The sequence below is a fragment of the Polypterus senegalus genome, chromosome 6, assembly GCF_016835505.1.
Source record: "Polypterus senegalus isolate Bchr_013 chromosome 6, ASM1683550v1, whole genome shotgun sequence".
Classification (NCBI taxonomy): Eukaryota; Metazoa; Chordata; class Cladistia; order Polypteriformes; family Polypteridae; genus Polypterus; species Polypterus senegalus.
Window position 1 is genome coordinate 65,012,418 of NC_053159.1, and position 26,693 is coordinate 65,039,110.

The 26,693-nt window shown below is 38.0% G+C and overlaps 1 protein-coding gene across 8 annotated transcripts in view; it reads right to left on the bottom strand.

The window, feature by feature from the left end:
• The window catches only part of kcnab2a (potassium voltage-gated channel, shaker-related subfamily, beta member 2 a), a 363,257-nt gene that overhangs the window by 122,948 nt on the left and 213,616 nt on the right, over positions 1-26,693 (bottom strand). The window contains exon 1 of one of the 8 annotated variants that reach the window (XM_039756172.1): positions 7,682-8,208. The exons of the other annotated variants lie outside the window; for them this stretch is intronic. Coding sequence (XP_039612106.1) covers positions 7,682-7,893 — 212 coding nt within the window. The 5' untranslated portion in view covers positions 7,894-8,208. Of the gene's footprint in view, positions 1-7,681; positions 8,209-26,693 lie in introns of those variants that run through there. 8 annotated transcript variants of the gene reach the window in all.

Below are 26,693 nucleotides of genomic sequence, written 5' to 3' on the forward strand. Positions count from 1 at the left end.
AAATTTAATATCATCATAACTGCCTGACACTTAATTTGTCATAGTCTTTTTCTACCTTGTATTCTATGGTTAACGTTGGGGCCTATACTATATAGACCAAGTTACAGTTCTTGATCACTGCTTCAGTTGCCGCTGATGAAGTGCTTAACCACTCTGATGTCTCATTTACACCATAAGTTATCCTACAATTATGTAAAACATCTTGCACAGTGGAGGAACAGTACATACTACAGATTTTTTTGTTATATGCTAATGACTGAATATTTAAATAAATATATGTACATTATGTGTACTAATGAATCTAGATGATGCATAGTTTTACTTTTTGTATTATAATTGTATTATAATTTTATAATTCTTTAAAATGAAGAGTAAGAAAAAATTTAACTAATTCAGACTATTGGATCCTCTACCCCTCTAGTGGACTGCAAAACAAAATAACCACACAGACCTTTTTATCAGTAGATGCATTACTAAGTAACATGGTAGTCACTACATATATGTATTGTTTCCATTGTCAGGACTATTAGGATATAACGGGTTCAATAATGGATGGATGGATAAAGAACTCTAAAAACAAATAAAAATGTAGCCTTGACAACAGTTCTTTTATTTTATAACACACAATGTTTACAAGCAAGAAATATTACAGGTACTGAATATATTAGAATAACTGTTGAATATGTTACACACTGTATAACAATTCAGATGTATAAAACCAGAGAAAACATGAAGAACAAGTTGAAATCAGCTGTAAACCAATATGCAACCAGAGCAGTTAGCATATCTTTTTCAAAAAAAGTTTCAGTGGCCAAAATGTAGCGGAGTAGCCCTAACATCTGTCCCAAAGCCCAAGAACAATAGACAACATTCAATGATCTTTGTTCAGTGTTCTTCATGACACTGAACCTATTTTAGTCTCAAGCCAGTATGTTTACCAAAATGCAGGGAGTTGTCACTATTCATTCTGTCTCTTCATCTCAAAAATTCTGGGAGCACAAAGAAACCATTAAAAAAGTAGTGTTTCAGAGATTGTTATGCTCTGTATTCAGCTGGGGAACAAATATGTGTAACACAGGACATGACGCAGAAGAGGACTATAAGTAAGTCTTGCCCAGAAAAGCGCCCCTTCCAGTTATTTCTCCTTAGAGGAAACATACACAGAAGTTACGAGATAAAAATGTAACTTTGTCTTTTCTAAGATGCTAGGACTTGGCCTCAAAGGACTCTTAGGCATTCAAAATTCAATGGATAGCTGATGAATGAATAAGAAGAAAATCTGTTAACTGAGCTGTGAAATAAACATAGGGAGCAAGTCTGGTTTAAAACATTTATTAATGATTCTTAACTGTAGAGGTCAGCGAGTCTTGGAAGTACAGTAATGCTAAACAACATTTTTTAAAATTTGGAAAAAGCTCAAAATCTAATCACAATTTTGTTCAAATGATTCAACAACATTTAAAGTACTATTCAGTTACATCTGATAGAGCTTGTGGTGGATTCCAAACCAAATGAATGGTATTATTTTCCATAATAATTACAGATATCCTGTCTATTTTTTTTAATCCTACATGGTTTAAATTAATAAAGTGGGAAAATCCTGCTAGACTTTAAAGGCTACAAAAAGCCTTTCATTATTGTTACTTTCATACCATTATAGACACAATATGCTCATGCTTTGAGAGTGCAATGATGTGATCAATCAGCTGTTAATGGAGTGAGTTGAGCAAGTGGAGAGATTATGCTTTTTTTAATAAAGAGCTTTGCTTTATCATTATATTGTTCTGAAATGGTCACAGCTGTTCATACTACTGTATAGTCGTACAACCATTCTTTTTCTTTCTAGAGTATCCAGTTCACTGACAGTAAGTGCCTATCCAGACTCTATCGGTATAAGACTCAAACTCTGGACAGGGGGTCAACCTTGCATACCCCTGTGCATTTATCTCCAAATTATTCCAAAATAAAATTTACTTAGCATTTTAAAACTTCTCCATTGGCCAGTGACTCATCTTGCAATGTTTCAAGGCAATTCACTTCAATTATTGTATATGAGATATAATGTGTTAGTGGAAGCACATAATCTCACAGACACAGATACTGAAACAGCATAATTAATTACTGAAAATTAATCAGCAAACGCTAAACATTTAGTATCATTCTTTGGGTTTTTTGACATCAAACTTAGTGTATGTTGCTGAATAGGAAGTTTAAAATACTGGGTTTCACAAAGTCACCCTTAAAGCTGGGACATGTCTAAAAAAGGAAGAAAAGATTTGGAAAATTAAAGCATCAGCTGTATGACATATGAAATTTGAGTTAATCTGACTTGTCTGTTAAATATTATTCTTCGTGAGTGTTATTAACCAGCTAATCTCTCCTCCATATACTGATGTAAACAGCCATTTTTTTCTGAAAGCTGAGGTTTAATTCTATTCATTCTTAAAAACACTAACCCTTCCCAGCACTGTACATTGTCTCTCTTTACATAAAACAAAATCCTGGAATGTAAAAACCAGATGACGAGACGTGATCTTCTTGGAAGTTCTCTAAAGACATTTTAAAGACCCGCAAGACGAAAGAGAATGGGCAAAAAAAAAAAAAATTAGTAGTGTAACGGGAACCAGCACACACCACCGATGCAGGTGTCTCTGTGCATATAAAGCGTATAAAGGACAATAAAAGTGAAACATCGACAAATAAAAGATCTCATTAGTGGAAAATAAAGGAAATTAATCAAGACCAGGTGTCATTGAAAAAATAGCAGGTCAAAGCGAGATCAGAAATAAAAGGAAAAGAGCAAAAGAAAAGTATTTTTGCATTTGCATCATTCAAAGCACAAAACATAGATTTACACAATAATGGAACATACAGTATGAGAATCTGTGCACCCACAACAGTTAAAGCAACTACAAGTTTAATTTAAAAGAAAACACAATTTGGTGAGGTTTATATTTATGATCACAGAGAAGCGATCACAATGCGAGCAGCAGAGACACAAAGTAGCAAAAGGATCAGCGGCTGTACAGGCTTTAAAAATATCGTCGCACTGCCCTTCTCGCAACCAAAGGACAATGGGAGCAGCGTTATACGCCCTGCACAAAAAATAATTTAACCGCGGAAATAAAGGACAACTATTGTTTTTACACCGTCACGCGAGACCATGCAGTGAGCCATCATTTAAAAGAAGTTCACAGATACCAAACCTAACAGTCATTGGATTGCATTTTGCAGACAAGCATCATGTGCTCCCAGCTCTTAAAACAACGACATGCGACAGGCAGAAGAGGCAGCTTGCAAGCAGCAAAAAGACAGCAAATGATCCAAAGACATATCCTTAGCATGTTTCAGCCAAACACCCCCTTCACAACACGAGCAGCATTATACGTCTGGCAACAAAGAGATGTAACCACGCATGGGGCCGGAAATAAAGGACAAGTATGGTTTTTACAAAAGTTTTTAAAGTAAAAGTGAAAATAATGTATATGTAATAATTCACAAGAAAATTACAATCTCTTTAAATTGTATATTGCCTGCCTAAGGTAAAGTCATCCCTGATGGAGGATAGCAGGAATCGTGGGAAAGAGGGGTACGTTCATCGGATTAGCGCTATTTCAGATGTGGAATGGCAAAATGGGTGAGGCAGCTTGATGAATGAGGTCTCCAGGACTTAAAACAAATCCAAATCATATTATGTGATATCATCTCATGTGAAATTCTACTCCGTACTTCTAGAATTTTTATTTTTAACTATATTGAGGGTTTATTCTGTTCTATGTATTGTACTGACCCCCTTCTTGACACCCACAGCACGCCCAACCTACCTGGAAAGGGGTCTCTCTTTGAACTGCCTTTCCCAAGGTTTCTTCGAATTTTTCCCTACAAGGGTTTTTTTTGGGAGTTTTTTCTGGTCTTAGAGGGTCAAGGCTGGGGGGCTGTCAGGAGGCAGGGTCTGTTAAAGCCCATTGCGGCACTTCATGTGTGATTTTGGGCTATACAAAAAATAAATTGTATTATATTGTATATCCGGTAAACCAAACATGGGGGTGGGTGAGCAAAGCGAGCAGGGGCCGGAGCCCCCTAGTTATATACAAATAAGTGTTGAGCTTCATCTCCAACTCACATTTTATTAATACAATGATAATACTACAACTGGTGGAGTTTTTAAATTATAGTGTACAGGACTTTTTACAATTAAAGTGTATAAATATTAGACTTCATGTTACAAATGTTTCTCCATGAGACAACACACTGAATTAAAAGTAAATGTGACGAAAACTAAATAGACGTTTACTGATTTAAAAAGGGAAAAAAGAATACCAGCTATGGAAATAAAAGGTAAAAGGGTTAAGTGAGTGATATCCTACAAATATGAAAGAGCCAAAGTCAATGATAAGTGAAGTATTTCGGACTCCTTACTAAAATTAATGCACTTCCTACAAAGACTGCTTTTTTAACATAAGCTGAATAACTTTAGTGTTCACTGTTGTATTTGTTTTGCAGAGTATTTTGTCCTTTAGTGTGATCTGTGTTTTGGAAATATGCTTGACTAAGTTCAAGTTCACAGGAAGTGGATCAAATGTCTGTGGATCAGTTATAGAGTATGTAGACCACATCCTAAGAAACTTCATTAAACTCTTAATAATCAAGCTCTAGAATCACTATCAGATCATTGGTACCTTCAGCAATTAAGTTATTTAATAGTAAACAGTAGCTCCACAAGACCTGAAATAAATTCACGGAATATTCTATAAAGGTAATATTTTCTCTTTTGTTGTCAGATATTTTTTCTTGGTCAGTTTCAAAGCAAATGACCAATTTAATTTCCTTTTTCAGAGATAATACATTTTGTCTTGAACTTGAGGTCTCCAGAGCAGGTACTGTAAAGCTATAAGAGCATTTCACTGGGGGTTGAGCACTGACTAGATATGAATGGATAACATGGTAACTTTACTGTATCTTATTAGTTATATAGGGTTAATCAAAATATCTAAGTAGTCAAGGCTATGGTGCTGTTCTGCTTTATAGATCTGAATATGCATAGTTTACTCTGACATCAGAGTAAAGAAGCATAAAGCTAAGTTGAGAGGTTCAGGTGTTCACTTCAGTAGGCATGTGTCAGATTCTTACCAGCAAAATTTAGCATTTGTCACATTCTAGTGAGTGAGTTGCAATAACTTGTTCACTTTTACTTTATCCTTTCATTGTGGTATTTATACTTAGAACACAAATATTTTCATAACTGACCCAACCCCATGGAACAGAAGGCAAACAAGCACTACAAGCCTTATACTGTGAATACATTATGTGCTATAGATTATTTTACATTACAAAGTAGTGAGTACACATGGCATGTTAGCAAAATACTAAACTAAAAAACTGTAACTCAGACCAGTAATGCAAAGAAACACATATATCATAACCTTCATTATTGGTGTGGCCACTACAAACACAAACAGCAAGGGTTGCATAACACAGAGAGCCACAGCAGCTCTGTGCTACTTATATAATACTGCCTTTCAGCCGAGCTTTTCAAACTGTTTCAAGTAGAGGAAGACACAAGCACCCTTACACAACAGCCCCCCCAACTGATGTTCATTCCTACACAGCAGTCATTGCTACCGGTCAGCCCAAAAACATAAAGGGCAGAAACAGAAAAGGGGCAGATCAACTGATGTTTGTATGTAATGCTTATTTTCTATGTTTATTTTTAAAGTGCAAATAATTTATAGCATGAAAATTTCTGAAAATAAGGAATGCACTAAATATGAATAATGAAAAGAAAAAAATAATTGAAATCTCCCACAAATCATAGAAATACAGATGAAATTACTAGCTAATGCACTTTATAGTGATCAGTGCCACAAATGTGTTTAGAGGCTTAAACATCAACTTCTTTTTCACCCATGCCAAACAAAGAATACCAAAAAAATGAAAATCTGCACTCCCTGGAACCACCTTAAAGCTGAGAGACACTGCATTAGCCTGGCAGTGTGCAGGCAGGCTCCCTATAGGCAAATTTCACAAGCATTTATTTACTCCTCATCAGTGATTCACTATGTCTTGCGGAGCGAATAATTTCAACAACAAATCGGTATTTAAAGGCTGTGCCTGGCATACGATAAGCCTGGAAAGGGTTCCCCATCTGCCTGTGGGTTTAATAACTCAAATTCAAGTATGATCATTTGGAGCAAAGCAAGACTGGAATGTGTTTTCCACCCTTTGGCTAGGGCCAGTAAAAAATAATTTTAAGCATGCTAAAATTAATATATATATCTTTCATTCTGTTCAGAATTTGTAAAGAGTACTTTATTAAAATATTTAAAAACAATTTATGAGCATTAAACAATCATTTATATGCATTTTGTGCCTTCTTCTTCTAACTATCAAACAGGTGCACGTTTAGGACCACACATTGAGAGACAGTGATTGAGAATGAGCTGTTTTAACAGCTTAGCTAAAATGAATGCAAGCAGTTAAAGAACTTTATGCCCTCTTCTATTCCCATAGTATAATGACTTTATAAATTCCTTTTCTGTCCCAATACCACATCAAGCTTTCAAAAGCAATCATTCTAATTTACTTTTCCCTTCTCTGATACATATTTTCCTAGCCATGTTAACACACTCCATTTTGTCTTGCATTTTCTATATGCCCCCATATCCCTAATCACAGGTCCTTTGGCCAAGCAGCTGCATCACATAGTGCATATACTGTTGTGCTATTTAAACTCTGACCTCATGAAAATGTTACAGTTCAAAGCTGATCTCTTGCTAGATTGTGTAATCTATTGTAGTAAACTACCCACTCAAAATCTGATAAATTTCAGTATGTCAGCCTACCTGTTGCTCTTTAAAAATAAAGAATTGTGCAAAATGCAAATTATTGTCTGCTTTATACAGTAAAGTAGGATATGACAAAGACTTTAACAGCTAACTATACTTCTGTTCCTTTAAGGAAGACCACCATGCACTAAAATTTCATTTTAAATTTTAAAATATCTTTCCAGTAAATATGATGAAAGTGTAATACCAATTAAAATAAACTCCAAGACAACAAGAATGGAGACCAACAATACCTTTATTACATAGTCCATGTTGTTCACTCTGAATTTAGTATACTGTGTACAGTTCATCCAAAAAGAACTCACTCAGTGTTACTTGAAACCACTACAATGGCTTCAGTGTCAAAGCAAGAAAGTATGGCAGTTTATGTTTTCGAATTAACATGAAAACACATTCAGAGAAACTATTAAATGACATGTTTTGTGGCCAAACTGATCATTAGAAATCAATTAGTACAGTGAGATATCTTAAGGCAGAGTTAAGTTTAATTAAAAGGCTTCATTTTTTTTTTAGCTTAATGCTTTTGTGACCAGCACAAATCTCACCAGGATTCCTTCACTGCCCTTTTCTCGTTTAGCATTCCAGCTGACACATTTCTAGGGTGTGCAGGCTGGCAGTCCTATTAGTGAGCTACTTTTAATGCTTTAGATAAACAAATCTGAAAGACTATAGTACAGGCAAGCAAGGGTTCAATTAAATCCCTCGCTTTTAACCTTGCATACGGTGCAGATTAGTGTCACAATAAACTCATGCAGTTAAAAACCTGTTTTGTCTAAAACAAAAATGAGTTTGAATTACCATAAAAATCCCCACTCCCACCAAGCCTTTGATCATACCTGTATTTCATGCCTGGCTGCCTTATGCTGCAGTCACTAGAGGAGGGCACACTCTGGACAGTGAGTTGACCCAGGCTACGCGCCACCATAGCTACAGCCCGAAACTTGCTCCTAGTACCCAGACTTGGACTACTGGCATTCTGCCGATTAAGTCTGTCTTCAGCACTGCGGCTCTTGAGGCTGTGGTCTGTGCATACAAAGGACACTTGCATCCTCTCCTCAAAATTCCACCAAACTAAGCAAAAATCAAACAAGGGAATAAAAAGTGATGGGCAGGCTTGCGCTGCCTTTGAAGGGTCCAAGGCAGCAGAACAGAATTATCTCAAGGCTGCTAGTAGGAGCTACTCATCAATTGATAAAGAGATAACTAAAGAAAAGACCTTGGTTGTGGAAATACAACTCCATCCCCTGAAATTCAACTAGGACTAAAGTTCAAGTTCATAAAAAAGGCCCCCCACTTCTGGAGGACTGTCTTGTCGTGCAGCTGACATCTCTACTTTTGCTTCCTTTCCTCCAGTGCTTGCTGAGCAAAACTGCAGTTAAACCAGACTGCCTTGCGATGTTATAGAAATGTGAGGCAGGTTTACATGAACTGTGTGAGAGGAGACGCATTCCCTCCCCCCTCGTATCTCACAAAACAAGCTCTCTCTCGTTCGAGGAATATTCCCTTCCACTGAGCACTTAGTGCTATTTTCATGCTAATTGAAGCCGGCGGTGAATTTGAAATTGGCAGAAGGTGTCTGACTAGAGTCTGTCTCATTGGAAGGGGCGGGGTTGTGGGGGGGTTAATTTGGGTGGAATTGGTGGTTGTTGTCCATGACTATGCCAAATTAGAAAAATGGATAAAGAAAAATAAATGCATGGACTAATGAAAATGTTACAAATGGAACCATACTATTTAAGTTAAAATGTGCTTTTTTAAATTGTGCACAATAGAAAAGCAGAGGGTAGGGGGGGTTGCACACTATAACACTGCATGTTCTCCAAGGCCATCTCTTTTACACAGAAATATAAACTCTGGTTGTATTGCTACATGCAGTCTATTTATGTTCTTTCATTTTTTCAACTCAAGGCCAAAGGCATACAAAATGAGAAACACATTTATAAGTTGCATGAATTTACAATTATGCTGAGCAGACCATGGGGAGACCGAGAGTAAACATTAATGTTAGTTGCAAGAAAAAATTTTATAACTCAACTGCCAAAAAGTACCAGATCCTAATAACTGTATTCTGTAGTTGTGACAATAATGATTCTATAAACCTTACATTAGGTCTTCAGTTGTAAGTGACAAACATGGACAATCACTTTTGTCTTTTTTGCCAACACATGGCCCTCCTACAGACAGCCAAGTGTTTCTGCTAAAAAAAACTGTTTCACATGTTCATATGGCACAGAAGCTACTAGAAAACCCAACATTTTCAAAATTTATGACTACAAAGAAAGCTGCAGAATTTCATTAATTCCTTGACCTTCAAACTCTCATGATAGAAAAAAAACTTTTAAGGAATAATACCTCATAGTTTGGTATGCATTTGGTTTCAGTCTTGAAAATAAGCCATCTTGCCTAGCTTTTCTTTTTCAAAAAGCAACAGATTGTGCTTTATGAGGGCAACGTCTTTGAAGTCTATCGCACCCTGGAAATTGAAAAAACAACTTTTGTTGTGTGGCTGTGCTATACCTGTTCTCCAAGTAGTCAAGTTTCCTAGCTTTTCCCATCCCTGTCTTGAATTTAAAATAAACTTTGAGATTGTAGGAGTATAATGTGATCTTGCCTGAAGCTTTTTGGCAAAATGTAGTTTAATACTTTTTTCATTTCCAGAGAAACATCTCCATTACTACTTGCTCAGAAATTAGTGGTCATTTCATTAAACGTTTAAACAAAAAGACAAATGAACTCACTCAGGACTCTAAAACAGGCAAACATCCATCTTTCACTGTAACAATTTCAGGTTAAAAGAATCTTTCCCTCCAAAGTTCTACAGTGTGTGAAGCTGCTTACCTGGACCTTACAAGATCATTAAGACAAGATTTTTCTTGTCACTATACTTCAGTAAAAAAAGTGCCTAGAACACAAATTAGAAAGCTGTGCTCGGTCTAAACAAAAGATTTCTAGAACACATAGCTTTAACCCACACTGCAAAGCCCTAGTGGCTGGCAGAATTCACTGTAATCAATACTTCAATCAGAAGCTGATTTGAACCTATAGTGGATTTCTTGTCTGTTCATGTCTTTATTAAAAAATTTTCCCTAACCTAAAACAATTTCTTAATTTCTGAAATATTAGTGTATCATATTGTTTTTGAAAGGATTGCATTTTTGTCTGCTTGCGCACTAAAATGGAGGTTATTTCTGATGAACAGATATGTGCAAATCACCGACAGTAATTAATGCATTTTATCTTATACCAGTGCTACTTCATCAGTAATTTGCTGCATTTTATAAACTTTATGAATCAAGAAGGAGATAAAAAAAATTGCCAGTGAATTCAGAATCTCAGCAATATAATATACCCTCTGTCAATAGTGTATTGGTCAGAGGATAAAAATAAAAATTATATTAGGGAGATAATGAAGTATGATATGTCATTTTCTAACCCACTTAATCCAGTCCAGAGCTGGGTTACTGGAGCCTATCCCAGCTAGCATAAGGTCGCAAGGCAGGAACAATCCAAGTATACCACAGTTCAAACACAGACATACATCCACACACTAAGGCCAATTTAGCATCACCAGAAAACTGGAACACTTGGGGAAACCCACACTGACACAGGGAGAACAAAATCCACACAGCGAGGGCCTGGGTTGTGAACCCTGGTTTCTTTATTGCAAAGCAACTATGCTACCACTGTGTCACTATGCCACCCAATAAGGAAAGTAGCTCACTAACTAGTTTCATTTAGTTAAACTTCAGATTATCTGGAACAAAAATCAGCAGTTACTAGGACAATCCAGAAAAAATAGGGTAATTTTCTTTTTTTCAGTTTCGTTCTGTGAGTTCTTTACGGCATATACAGTATTGTATTAATCAGTCAGTCAATCATTATCCAACCTGCTATATCCTAACTACAGGGTCACGGGGGTCTGCTGGAGCCAATCCCAGCCAACAAAGAGTGCAAGGCAGGAAACAAAGCCCAGGCAGGGCACCAGCCCACCGCAGAGTATTGTATTATTAAAGACTCATTTACTATACTTTTGTTATCCTTTTACATTTTGTTAACATTATTCTGCATGATAGTCAATTACACCATTTATAGATTTCTGTGTCTGAAACAGTGTCTTACACTAATGTTATAGGATGGTACCATGGTACAATGATTAGACAAGGTGCTGCCTGTGTGCAGCCTGCATGTTCTCCTGGCATATATGGTTTGTTTTCTTCAGGTATTCTAGTTTTCCTCCCACATCTCAAAGACATGCATGTTAGGTTAATTTACATCTCTAAATTGGTCAACTGCAATTTATAGGTGTTCCATCCCTGATTAGCTCCTAACTTGCACCTAAAGCTGTGGGGATCCACTCTGACCCCTCCCACTCCCACATGACCCTGACTAAGGGTAATATTTATTGACAATGTAATGCCATTAATTATGTTATAAATATAAACATAACCAAGTTTTAGTCACTCCTAACTGACTACTTTATTTAAAAAAAACAAAAGGCAGGCCTTATTCATTTCATTGTCATTTGTTAAGGCTGACAAGATTCAGTTGCTTCAGTAGTTCTTTGCTAAGTTAAGCCAATTCATCTCTGAACAAGTACTCTACAACAGATATTCTTTAGCCTTTCTCTAATGAAATTATATAATTCTTGTGCTTTAATGTTTTAATACAAGAAATATTTCTAGTATACAGAGTGCTACACCATGTTTCCTGGGTCAAAGATACCATTAATGGATAAAAAAATATTATCAAATAAAAACTTTCTTACTCTAAGTACTGGTCAACCTGTAAATTCCTGGCATCTCAAAAATCTTTCCAAATAACTAATAATGTATGACTAACAATAAATCAGTTTCTATATTAATTTTAAATGAATTAATTCCATTGGCCAAACAAAACCTGGAGTCTAAAGATGATATATACTGTAACTAAGTAAGTTCTATAGTACAGTGGGTCCATTAGTAAGACTGACAGAGCAGTTAACTTCATTATTATATGGATGTGGTAAGCACAAAGGATGTAACGGTGCCCTTACTTCTGATTGCATCTTCTATGCCATAGATTAAGGAACCACTCATCCCTCCAAATCCTCTTCCAAATAAATATGAAAATTACAAATGGATTTGTGTGTCTGACTTTATTAGAGAATGTTGATTCTTTCAAATAAATATATATTTATCAAGCTGTCAACAATGATAAATTTTACAATAATGCAAAGGAAGTGGGCTATTAATTTGGCAGAACAGGAATTTTAAATTAAACCAGCAGCCAAAGGCTCTAGATAGACGGGAGATTCTTTGATCAGCAAGTAGTCCCCGTTTTAAACAACTATATAATTTAAGCCTTGTGTCAACCAAATTTTGTGGTTCTTAAAGGTCACTGTGTCTCCTAAATAAATTAAATAATCAGCAACAACTTTTTTATTCTTCAAAAAGACTTTGGGTATATTAGTTGTCTGAATTTGTGTTAAAACAAATCCTCAAACTCTGCCAGCACTACATTATCATAATCTACTAATAAACACAAAGGTATTCACAATGGAAGACCCTATATATATATATATATATATATATATATATATATATATATATATATATATATATATATATATATACAGTGGGATGCAAAAGTTTGGGCAACCTTGTTAATAGTCATTATTTTCCTGCATAAATCGTTGGTTGTTACGATAAAAAATGTCAGTTAAATATATCATATAGGAGACACACACAGTGATATTTGAGAAGTGAAATGAAGTTTATTGATTTACAGAAAGTGTGCAATAATTGTTCAAACAAAATCAGGCAGGTGCATAAATTTGGGCACCACAAAAAAGAAATGAAATCAATATTTAGTAGATCCGCCTTTTGCAGAAATTACAGCCTCTAAACGCTTCCTGTAGGTTCCAATGAGAGTCTGGATTGTGGTTGAAGGTATTTTGGACCATTCCTCTTTATAAAACATCTCTAGTTCATTCAGGTTTGATGGCTTCCGAGCATGGACAGCTCTCTTTAACTCACACCACAGATTTTCAATTATATTCAGGTCTGGGGACTGAGATGGCCATTCCAGAACGTTGTACTTGTTCCTCTGCATGAATGCCTTAGTGGATTTTGAGCAGTGTTTGGTCGTTGTCTTGTTGAAAGATCCAGCCCGGCGCGCTTCAGCTTTGTCACTGATTCCTGGACATTGGTCTCCAGAATCTGCTGATACTGAGTGGAATCCATGCGTCCCTCAACTTTGACAAGATTCCCAGTCCCTGCACTGGCCACACAGCCCCACAGCATGATGGAACCACCACCATATTTTACTGTAGGTAGCAGGTGTTTTTCTTGGAATGCTGTGTTCTTTTTCCTCCATGCATAACGCCCCTTTTTATGCCCAAATAACTCAATTTTAGTTTCATCAGTCCACAGCACTTTATTCCAAAATGAAGCTGGCTTGTCCAAATGTGCTTGAGCATACCTCAAGCGGCTCTGTTTGAGCTGTGGGCGGAGAAAAGGCTTCCTCTGCATCACTCTCGCATACAGCATCTCCTTGTGTAAAGTGCGCCGAATGGTTGAACGATGCACAGTGACTCCATCTGCTCCAAGATGATGTTGTAGGTCTTTGGTGCTGGTCTGTGGGTTGACTCTGACTGTTCTCACCATTCGTCGCTTCTGTCTATCCAAATCTTTCTTGGTCTGCCACTTGAGCCTTAACTTGAACTGAGCCTGTGGTCTTCCATTTCCTCAATATGTTCCTAACTGTGGAAACAGACAGCTTAAATCTCTGGGACAGCTTTCTGTATCCTTCCCTAAACCATGATGGTGAACAATCTTTTTCTTCAGGTCATTTGAGAGTTGTTTTGTGACCCCATGTTGCTACTCTTCAGAGAAAATTAAAGGAGGAGGGAAACTTACAATTGACCCCCTTAAATACTCTTTCTCATTATAGGATTCACCTGTGTATGTAGGTCAGGGGTCACTGAGCTTACAAAGTCAATTTGAGTTCCAATAATTAGTTCTAAAACTTTTGGAATCAATAAAATGACAACGGTGCCCAAATTTATGCACCTGCCTGATTTTGTTTGAATAATTATTGCACACTTTCTGTAAATCCAATAAACTTCATTTCACTTCTCAAATATCACTCTGTGTGTCTCCTATGTGATATATTTAACTGACATTTTTTATCGTAACAACCAACGATTTATACAGGAAAATAATGACTATTAACAAGGTTGCCCAAACTTTTGCATCCCAATATATATATATATATATACATATACATACATACAGTATATATAACCTTCTTACAAGAGGTGAATCATTTCAGTCACATTTATGTTATACAAGAGAGTTTACTTTAAAATAAACCTTGTCATATAAAAAAACTGTATTGAGTCTTCAAAAGTGAACTTTTGAAAAGTGAAAATTCTCATAATACTCATTGGAAAAAGGCTTTGGTAAATTGTTAATTAAAGATAAAAATGAAAGGGTATATAATAGGTCTGTGAATCTGACTTTGGATTTAAAAAGAAAGAGGCTAGTTTAAAAAATGCATAATTACAAAATAAATATAGGTGCTATCAGCATTACGACTATGAATACATTCCGAAAATTAAGCATTTCGAATGGACGCAGGAAAGGGCTGAGTGTGAAATAATGAAGTTAGCCTTGTATGTACTTTGCCATTAGTAATAACTGCACACATCTGAGGACACCTGACTGATGGGAAGCCAAAATTCCCCGTTATCTCTCCTATACTGGGTTACAGTCTGATGTCTGTAACAAAAAGTGAGTACAATCATTGTAATTGAGAAAATTAAGCCATCAACAGTGTAAATGGAGATCATGGCCAAAAAGATACTTTTATTGTGTACCTCCTCTCAGGTGTGAATAGAAAGACTATACTTCTAAAGATGACGCTACACAAATTTTATGTGATTTTTTACTATGGGAATTCAAAGTATGAATATTACCGTGTTCCAAAAAGTCTAATAAGATATTTCAAACATATATAAATATTTAATGCAGGAAAAAAATCATACAGTTGGAATCATCTTGAAAGAAGGAGTGTCAATTTGTAAGACATGAGTCAAAGTAACGAGTGTACTGTAACTCAGTCAAGTGCATGCATGCATGCTGCACTGTGTTTCTTCCACTGCTTTGTCTCAAGCACACTTGCTTATCTGTTCACACTCTTTGGAGTTGATTTTTAAACCACATGGGCACTTGGACGTTTTAACTGAAAACAACGATGGCTACAACATTTGGTAAGCGTTTTCCTGAATTTAATTATGAACACTCCAAGTCTTCCTTACCCAAAATATTTGGCTCTGTTCCATTACAATGAGCTGGCTTTCTATACTAGTCGTTCAGCAGTACTTCAATAAAACAGACAACAAAATAAACATTAATATAATTACATTTAATTGGAACTTGTTCATATCAATTACTCATTAACATTTCAAGTACTATGTAGTCATACACAAATCAAAATTTAACCTTTAAACATTTTAGGCACATGGACACATACAATTTTGTAACTGTTACACTCACAAGTTTCTTCTTGTGTCATCTGTAAAACAGCATACACTGATACAATGTCTGCTAGAGTGAAATTTCTGGCTTTGCAAATACCATGCTATTTTGCATAACAGTTGCTCAGGAGGGAACAAAAGTTGATGTCTAAATTTAAACTACCTACTTGTATCTGCAGTGTGCTCAGAAAAAACAGTTAAGAACACTCATAACTTGAATTCTGACCAGTTCCACAGTGTCACTGCTAAAAATGAACCGTGCAACATATAAAAAATGCAAAAATAGTGCTGACCATAAATACAGCATTTCTAGTACACAGAGTCTCTCTCACAGAAATCTACATGCATTTGAAGTTTCCAGCACAACCATTAGTCTTAATACTGAACAAAAAAATAATGTCCTGAATCTAGTCTATTTCTGAGAGTAGAAAACCTCATATGTAGTTCATCTGGATTGTATTGCTGGTCAGAATATGCCAAATAGCATTAGAAATTTCATGTGCTTTTATTAAAATTGTTCACAGATTGATAGAGCAGATGAAGAAAACAGCCAGCAAAATCTGCATAAATACATTTAAATTCTACTGAATTAATCATATGTTCAAAATACAGTATTGTTTTAAAATAAAAATTTTAAATGACAGTTGACCTGGTACTTATAAGATACAGGTGATGACATTCCAAAAACATTCCAAACTCTAAAATGGTTGCCCACAGATATTAAGCTTTATATGTAACATTAATTTCAAATATTTTAATACTAGAGGTCTTTGCCCCCTGCTCGCCAACCCCTTTCCCACCCCTCTGAAACTCCTCTTAAACAGTGAAACAATGGGAAAGAAGTACATTTTTTTTTAAAAATTGAGATACAATGGGAAACAAAAATTTTTTTAACTCCTCTTTGCTGAGCAGCTGCTGGCATGCTGCTGCCCTCACGCATGATCTACATTTTGCTTGCCTACCTTCACCATTCCAAAATCTCCCCATTATATCCTTAGTGATTCTGGCATTGCTTATTCCAAAAGATCATGGATCTCCCACAAGTTTGTTTACTTTAAGAATGTTGTTACAATGATTGTGCATTTTTTTGTTCTTCTGTCTACCAGTCCAATCTAATGATAGAAATATATTTTTTTATAAGAACTTCTTTTACGTTTTATCCAAAGTTTATAAATTTCTCAATTAATGGTCATTTAAATGTGCAACATTATGCTGACATATGCAAGTGTTGTATGGCTATTTACTTCTCAGTTATTATTTATTATGCAAAATGTTGTGCATGCATTCTTTGCATGTCTTTATAAAAAAGGCTATACAAAAATAAAGTTAATTGGATTAATTAATGATATTATTAGCTTCCTTTATTAGAGTATATGCTCGCATACAAGTTTGGTCTTGAAACCCGAAAAATCGATCAAAAAATCACACCTGACTTGTACGCCTGTTCAACAATAAGACACTTCATTTTTTTTTTTTTTTTTTTACATTTTCTTGCTTCCTCCAATCTGGCACCAGTTTGTCAGACACATCAAATTTTGTTGCAGCACCGCAGTTACCAATTTCTTTTGCCACTTCAAAGACTTTTAATTTAAAGCCAGCTTCTTATTTTCTTCTGATCGAATGCTCCATCGTAGATAAGGGATGCTCTTATGATAAAGGTCTATGAGGGTGTGAGATACAAAAAAAAGAAAAAAAAAAAACACAAAACAGTGCAAACATCGCTTCAGAATAGTTTGGGTATTACCGTGTGGTCACATAGGCACAATACATTGGAAAAAAAGGCAGTGTGATTCATGGTTACCCTCTCAGGCTGGCAATAGCATATCATAATCTCTTGAACCAATAGCGTGACTTTTCCACATTCAACTTATACAACCGACATTATAAAATACCAGAAATTATATGGTAAAATCAAGCCCGGACTTATCCGCGGGAGAAGTTAAATGAGAGTAATCACGGTTCAAATTGTGAGACATATGATTAATAGTTTAGCATCCAATAATAATAAACAATTGCAAAAACAAAAACAACTGCAATAACACACACACTTTTTATATAAAGCATAGCATATAAGACACAGATGAGTCTAATAAAAAAAAAAATCAAAACGACTGTTGACTGCCTTTAGCTGTGTAAGCCCATGCTATAAAAAGAACAAGGTCCTAGAAACTGGTCAGAAAAAAAACTGAAATGCAGAGATGTCAAGCAATTAAAAGGAACTACTCTGGGCATCTCTTTCATAGGAGGTTTTGTGTTGCCAACATGCTTGCAAAGTTGGTGCATTAGCAGTTAAGCGACTGTCTTTCTTTTGAGGTTTCCTTTTGCTGGTGTGCTTGCCTTGCTTGTGTATTAGTGGCGGGAGGAAAAATAAAAAGGATACTGTTTTTCTGAAATGCTCACCTCGCTTCTGTACTGTATATATATGATATATATATTGTCACAGGTGGCTGGGTGCGGTCAGCAATCAGCCGCCTATTTAAGGAGCCGCTGCCCTGCAATGAAGGCTGGAGTCGGGTGAGGAGGAAGAAGAGGTCAGTGCAGAGGAGGCAAGGAGAGGCCCGAGTGATTTGTGTGTGTGGAGACAGTGGCTATTGAGAGCCTGGACTTTGGGGAGACTGGGGGTTTGGTGGCAGTGCACATAGACTTTGTATATAATAGTAACTGTAAATAAACGTGTGGTGATGGCTAAAATGGTGTCCGCCTGAGTGTGTCCGGGCCGTCCTATTTCACAGTGGCGTAGTCAGCAGGATGCTCCACCTGGGACAAGGTGGGGACCTGCGTTCATGGTAAAGTCTGTGAAAAGCCCAGCACAACAGGGGAACTCACCCATGTGTCGCAGGGGCGGTGTGCACCCAACCCTGCCACAATGGAGTGTATCATGGACTGTTGGCGGTCCATCGATGGACTTTGTGTTTCAGGGGAGGCTTGCCAACGCGGGGCCCAGGAAGGTGGCTGCCGAGAAGGAGAGGTTGCGGCTGCGAAAGCCGCAGCAGCAGCGGAGCTGCCTGGAGAGACGCTCTCCTGCGAGAGAGGAGAGCGAGATGGCCGACCAGAAGTCCCTCCTTGTGACAGACGCGGGATTGGACAGCGTGTCCTATGATTGGTCGAAGGTGAGAGCAGGGTATGTCCGTCCCGTACACCAAAGAAACCCGAGTGGGCCGCAGGAAAAGGCCCATAGAGAGCAGTCAGTAAGTGGAACCACTCCCAAGGTAAGCCCACCGCCGGCTGCTTCTCTCTCCTTGGCGACGATTTTGCAGGATTTGCAAGAGCAACTGTGCCTTGTGCTGTCTCCGCCGGCCGAGCGATGTGCCCTCCGGGCGGAGACGCTGGAGTCAGGAGAGATGGCAGTGACGTCGAATCAAGAGCCGCAGGTGAGAGAAGATCGGAGCGCTGTGGGAGCTCCTGGGCGGAGATACACAGCGGGAAAGGTAAGAGAGACCGACCCTGTGAGGCTCCGGACACCAGCGGGGCTGGGTCTGCCCTCTTATATTATAGATTCGAACCGCCGCGCCGTCCCAAAGTAAGTGGAGGAAGTGGCTTGGGGAAGCCATTTACTCTGACATGGAAGGACGTGCCGGTGGGTGCACACGTCCCGCGAAGGGCCGTCCTCTGCGGATGCAGAGGAGAAACCCGCAGCATGGGAGGTGGACACGAAGCCTGATCCCACTAGTGGTTCCATGGCAGGGACTGCGGACTGCTCAAGCGGGGAAGCCGAAGGAGGGAGCATCGGGATGCCGATCGGAGCGGAGAGCATTGGCCCAGCTGAGAGGACGAGCCGAGGGGCTGCGTCAGGGCAATGTTTCCACCTCTTGTTTTTCTGTTTGGTTTGCAGGTTTGGGCCCTAGGCTGCAAAGTGTCGGCTTGCCGCCGAATCGTTCACGTCCTCGCAGAATGGTCCGCTGGTCCCTGGAGGTCCCAGCTAGTGGGGGAGTACTGTCACAGGTGGCTGGGTGCGGTTGGCAATTAGCCTCTTATTTAAGGAGCCGCCACCCTGCAATCAAGGCTGGAGTCGGGTGAGGAGGAAGACGAGGTCGGTGCAGAGGAGGTGAGGAGAGGCCCGAGTGATTTGTGTGTGGAGACAGTGGCTATTGAGAGCCTAGACTTTGGGGAGACTGGGGGTTTGGTGGCGGTGCACACAGACTTTGAATATAATAGTAACTGTAAATAAAAGTGTGGTGATGGCTAAAACGGTGTCCGCCTGTGTATGTCCGGGCCGTCCTATTTCACTATATATATATATATATATAGTAATCCCTCCTCGATCGCGGGGGTTGTGTTCCAGAACCCCCTGTGATAGATGAAAATCCGCGAAGTAAAAACCATATGTTTGTATAGTTATTTTTATATATTTTAAGCCCTTATAAACTCTCCCACACTGTTAACATTATTAGAGCCCTCTAGACATGAAATAACACCCTTTAGTCAAAAGTTTAAACTGTGCTCAATGACAAAACAGAGATGACAGTTCTTTCTCACAATTAAAAGAATGCAAATATATCTTCTTCTCTTCAGGAGCAGAGAATTTCAGAGAGAGAGAGAGAGTGAGAGAGAGCGCTCGCAAAGAAAAGCAAACAATCAAAAAATCAATACGTGTGCTTTTAAGTTTGCCGAAGCACCGCAATAAAGCGGCATTCTTTAGAGGAGCGTCAGTATCTTCTAAGCAAACAGCCCCTCTGCTCACATCTCCTCCGTCAGGCGCAGAGAACGTCAGAGAGAGAGAGAGAGAGCGAGATTAAAGCAAACAATCAAAAAATCAATAAGTGTGCTTTTGGAAGCACCACGATAAAGCGGCATTTCTTAGAGGTGCATCCGTATCCACTAGGCAAACAGCTTCTGTGCAAACAGCACCTCTGCTCACACCCCCTCCGTCAGGCGCAGAGAATGTCAGAGAGGGTGAGAGAGAGGCAGAGACAAGCAAACAATCAAGCACCGCGTGGGAAGCATATCTTATAGCATTGAGGAGTTTTAGTTAATATGTAATACATGCTCTGATTGGGTAGCTTCTAAGCCATCCGCCAATAGCGTCCCTTGTATGAAATCAACTGGGCAAACAAACTGAGGAAGCATGTACCATAAATTAAAAGACTCATTGTCCGCAGAAATCCACGAACCAGCGAAAAATCCGTGATAAATATTTAGATATGCTTACATTTAAAATCTGCGAGTGAAGCCGCGAAAGTCGAAGCACGATATAGCGAGGGATCACTGTATATATAAATACACAGTGCATCTGGAAAGTTCATTTTTAATAAATTTGCAAAAGTAAACATTTTTCATGTTGTCATTATGGGGGGTTGTGTGTAGAATTCTGAGGAAAAAAATGAATTTAATCCATTTTGGAATAAGGCTGCAACATAACAAAATGTGGAAAAAGTGATGCGCTGTGAATACTTTCCGAATGCACTGTATATATATACACACATATACATAGAGGCAGTCCCCGGGTTACATACAAGATACGGGCTGTAGGTTTGTACTTAAGTTGAATCTGTATGTAAGTCGGAACAGGTACATTATTTTAATAATTGCTATTGCTGACTGACTGTAACCAAATGCTATGCCAGTGAATGATGGAGTTTCACCTTTTTCTGACCTTTTTATTATTTCTACTTTATTTTCAATAGTGATGGTTTTTCTCTTCTTTACTGTATCACCAGCACTTGCTTCAGATTTTTGTTTCAGAGACATTCTTGAATGGTGAAGACAAAAGGGTAAGATGAGCTCTTCTGCACAGGACTGCACACGCTATCACAGCAGGAAGGCACCCGTCATCAGCACGTCTGATGTACTGAATGAGAGACAACTTCTTGCTATGTGCGTAACAGTACAAGCAGGCTTACTATTGACAATAAATGGGGGCAGCGAGGGGCGACTCACCATTCGCCCACCACACAGTCACCTCCACTACAGTATGCTGCCTGCAGCATCCGCCCACCAAGAACGAACACGGTGTGGCCAAAGGTGGGTAGTGAAACCCCCCCTTCTCCATCAAGCCTCCGTCCTGCACACGTCGCAGCCATGGCCCCGTTCGTAAGTCGTAGGTCAGATGTCCGTACCGTGGGTACTACCTATATATATATATATATATATATATATATATATATATATATATACACACACACACACACACATACACACACACGTATATACAGTCATATTTAAATCAGCCTGCATAATAATTTACTTTCAACAAAAAAGATAACAGTGGTATGTCTTTCATTTCCTAGGAACAACTGAGTACTGGGGTGTTTTCCGAACAAAGATTTTTAATGAGGCAGTATTTGCGGCATATGCCCAGGATTGTGAGAATGGTTACAGACAACCCACAGATCACCCCCAAAAACCTGCAAGAACATCTTGCTGCATATGGTGTATCTGTACATCGTTCTACAATCCAGCGCAATTTGTACAAAGAACATCTGTATGGCAGGGTGATGAGAAAAGAAACCCTTTCTGCACTCACGATACAAACAGAGTCATTTGTTGTATGCAAATGCTCATTTAGACAAGATTCATTTTTGAACAAATTGCTTTGGACTGATGAGACAAAAATTGAGTTATTTGGTCATAACATAAAGTGTTTTGCATGACGGAAGAAGAAAACCGTATTCCAAGAAAAACACCTGCTACCTACTGTGAAATTTGGTGGAGGTTCCATCATGCTGTGGGGCTGTGTGGCTAGTTCAGGGACTGGGTTCCTTGTTAAAGTCGAGGGTCGGATGAATTGAACCCAATATCAACAAATTCTTCAGTCACAAAGTTGAAGTTACGCAGGGGTTGGATATTCCAATGAGACAATGACCCAAAACACATTTTGAAATCTACAAAGGCATTCATGCAAGAGGGAGAAGTACAATGTTCTGGAATGGCCGCACAGTCCCCTGACTTGAATATCATCGAAAATCTATGGGATGATTTGAAGTAGGCTGTCCATGCTCGGCAGCCATACAATTTAACTGAACTGGAAAGATTTTGTATGGAAGAATGGTAAAAAATACCTCCATCCAGAATCCAGACACTCATCAAAGGCTATAGGAGGCATCTAGAGGCTGTTATATTTGCAAAAGGAGGCTCAACTAATTATGGATGTAATATCTCTGTTGGGGTGCCCAAAATTTATACACCTGTCTAATTTATTTATGATGCATATTGCATATTTTCTGTTCATCTAATAAACTTAAGGTCACTGCTGAAATACTACTGTTTCCATAAGGCATGTCATATATTAAAAGGAAGTTGCTACTTTGAAAGCTCAGCCAATGAAAAACAAAAATCCAAAGAATTAAAAGGCGTTCTCAAACTTTTTCATATGACTATATATATATATATATATATATATATATATATATATATATATATATATATATACATACATACATACATACATACAAGGCATGTTTATTTAAACATATTGGTTACGATATTTTACATTTGTTAGTAATGTATGCAAACTGCTAAGTGATGTTACTTTTGCTGAATACACTAGAAGACATAAATCGGTTTTCTATGGTACCATTCTTTGCATACACCTTTTAAAGCTATATTACAAAGCAAATAGGAAAGTATTTAAAAACTAAACAATTAATACAGGATGAATTTTAAGATGAACTGTACAGTAAACTGGAGTTCATGAAATGACAACATGTCTGAAACAGGGTCAGTATAGTTGTTACAGAAGAATCAAATTACAGAACACTGTTCTAGGCACAGCAGATGAAAGTAAAACAAGAAAAAATGCAATTTTTAGTGAGATTTTAATGAACACACTAAAAAGGTACAACTAACCGAGAGAGATACATAGACAGAGACAGTGATAGAATGAGTCCTAAACAGAGAAACACGAAGCAAAATAAACACCCAAGAGTTAAAACTGGTCTTTGCAATGGTGTGAAGGCTTACATTGGAGTGTGTCAATTGTCTTAAGTTTTCTAAAATGTAGGCAATTATAACATACAACTCTCATACTCAGTTGTTAGGGGCAGCCTGACTTGGATGACTATGTTTCCCTTTTATCTGAGGAGCTGCTTTGGAGAACAGATGTCTGATTGATACAGTATGTACTACAATACATAAGGGAAGATGTGGCTTGGTGTCTCTCTTGTAAAAGAAAGCTGTTCCTGACTCCTGAAACCTCAGACATGTTAAGGGGTTAATATTACTTCATATCTTAAAAAAAAAACAAAAAAAAACTAATTATAGGAGAATTGGGCTTGAGGTTCATTGGTGGATCGAAAAGGCCTAGGTCATGCCAGAAAAAAGAGAACAATAGGAAGAAGGGAGATGAGAAAGTAAAGTTTGAGTTGGTATTTAAGTAGTAGAAAGTAAGCCACCAAATCACAAAGACAGAGAGACTAGTTAGGCAACAAAATCCCTGCTTTGCATAGTTTTTTTTATATGTAACATTCTGCCTATTTTTATAAACCCTTGTGTGCTTCATTTTTATTATAAAATTAACCTATACATATATTTTGGAATTATTAGCATTATAATAGATATTGAGCAATTCTGAGAGAGCACAATCCTTTTACGTCACATTTATCGTTTCCAAAATACCAAATGGCTATTTTTGGCTCAACAATTTTTTTTCATTTGAGACGCAAAAAGGCCTCGAGGTAACATCATATCTGTTCAGTGAGGTGGAAATAGAAAGCAAAAAATGCTTTACTTCAGTGAGGGATTTCCTGAAATCATCACCAGAGAAGCACATGCTGTCCACTGTTTCAGGATGATTAGCTCTGTCACTACCTTAAAGCAGCCATCTCTTTATTCACCTCTTTAGCTACTCCACATAAGCATACCCCATAACCAAGGTGGCTAAACTAGACTATTAAGTCAAAACAGATTCTAGTCTGGGGCTTTCACTAAATATATTACTTATCTCTACATTTGACCGACATCCTTAGAAATCTAATCACCCTGGATCCAGACCTAGTTGTTGTACTACCTTATGTCAGCTTTTTGCAGCTGAAATCTTCCAAAAGAGTCCAATTTTTGACAGAGAAAGTGCCCTGAAGGTTGTCATGTTCCACAAATTAGAGTCATGCTATGTTATGCTAATAATGTTAAAATGCTAAAAATGTCTAGGGCTCTAACCCCCATGACATAACAGCATAAAAATAATTTAGCAGATAATATAAAAGAAATAAAAAAAATGTATTTCTAAATTTTCTGCTAAATTGTTTTATATTAACCTGTTCTAGTAAGGTGAAGCTGTTCATTGATAGAAATAGCTCTCTAATATCCGTACAAGATCCAGTTTCTGTTTTTAGCCTGGTTCCTTTTAGTGAAACGTTTGTAAGATGATGGTTAAAGTCTTTCTTTCTCAGAAACACACCTAACAGATTAAAAAAAATACTGCTCACATAAGAATATTTTTTACAGTGTTTTAGACATATGTAAAGGATGAATCTCTTCTGACTATAAGGTGAATTCAGGCAATGCACCGTGTCTAGTCCAATCTATTCTTTAGATGGAAATGTTTCAGAAGGCTTGATTAAATGCAAGCAGCCATGTGTGAGTATCACACATGAAAGTGTATTCTGCACACTGTCTGGATTTCTTCCGTTAAGATTTAACTGTGCCCTAACACCTACCTGCAGGCAATGGCAGTATAAATAATACAGTGACTTGAAGATGTTTATTCCAGCAGTGCGTGGTGAAGTAGAGCAGAAATACTTCTATGAAGACAAAGGCACATTGGGTTACCTGGTCAGAATTTTCATGTAGGTTGGGTGAAATAAACCCTTGGGGGCAGATCAATTGAGATGACGTAGGTAAAACAGATTGTACAAGACTAGGATTAAAAGTATTCTGAAATGGGCTTCGTTTAACTTTGCATTTACGGATTTTAGCGTTAACAAACAACAGATAATTTATTTGTATTGTATAATTGAGGCTTGTTCTATCTGATACAATCTGAATCATAACAACATCTGATCAGATAAATAATCATCAGATATTGTTCTGCTAAAACAAAGTCAAAGCCAGGGGGTGGCAGGGTGCGCTAAACCTACTTCTGCTGTCTTTGCAGGTCAAATACGTGTATCTGATTCAAACACGTTGTGTGTGTTGAGACTGATTCTTTTACACTTTGTTCACAGAGAAACTTGATAGTAAAGGTCTGCCCATTGTATCAATACTTATAAGAAAGACATAAAAAAGATCAAAAATTAAGAGTGGAATGACATCTGCCACCCCTTCTAAAGTACTGGGCCTGGTAACTGATGTTACGGACCCATCACAAGTTGTTCCTACGCTGCGCTTACAGTGGGGTAATGGGGTACGCAGTGCGTTGGGAGTGATGTTCCAGTGTTGCACTCTGATATATCTATTGAGATGGCAGGTGAGACATAATTAAGCATTACTTCACCACCAGTGGTAACTACTGATACCCCCCGCTGTATTACAATTCCAATTTAGGCAAACTCCGTCTTCATTTAAAAGGGAGCAGTGGAATGACGACTCCCTAAAGTTTGCCATGAATGTGGTAGCACTAATCAACAGAAACCAATTAAACCATGCCCCAGGAAGCACACTTTGTGCTGAAAAATGATTTACCTAATCATGTGGCAGAGCATACGTGTGAGGGAAGGTCGTTGTTGTTAGTTCCACAAAACTATCAGTGACAAGTTTGTGAGCTGAAACCTGCCCACCTCTAAGGTGCCTATTTAGGTACAGAGAAAACATTGGAGATAATTAAATTTGGGTTCTATGGGCCAATATTAATGAGGACGTCCGTCGCTTTTGTGCTTTGTGTCCAGAATGCCAACAGAGACAGATGTCTCAAAAGGACCATGTTCCCCTCGTTCTTCGCCCACACATCGATATTCATTTTGAGCAATTGGGAATTGATATTGTAGGGCACTTTGAACCTTCTGCTAGAGGTCACAAATACGTATATTTTAAGTCATGGTAGATTACGCTACCTGTTAACCCAAAGCCATCCCATTGTGAGTTTGCTAACTCCAAAAGTATTGCATGGGAACTTGTAGGGGTCTTTGCACGTGTTGACATCACTAAAAAAGTCTTAATGCATCAAGGGACGCCTTTTACCTCTGAGACATTCAGGAAGGTTGCCAAATTTCTCTAAATTAAGCATTTAACACTAGAATCCCTGAAGCCTACAAAAAAAGTCATAATCCCAGGCCACCTTAAATTCCTTCGCACCTCTCAGTTAGCCTCTTTTGTTTTGCAAATATGTCGATCAGCACAAGCAGCAAGCAGCCTGCTGTCCCATTCCCCCCCATCGCTGCAGCTCAAGTCGGACAAAAAGTTCTCCCAGCTCAAGTCTGCTTATCTAGGTGTGAGATGCCTGGGGTTATATGGGGTAA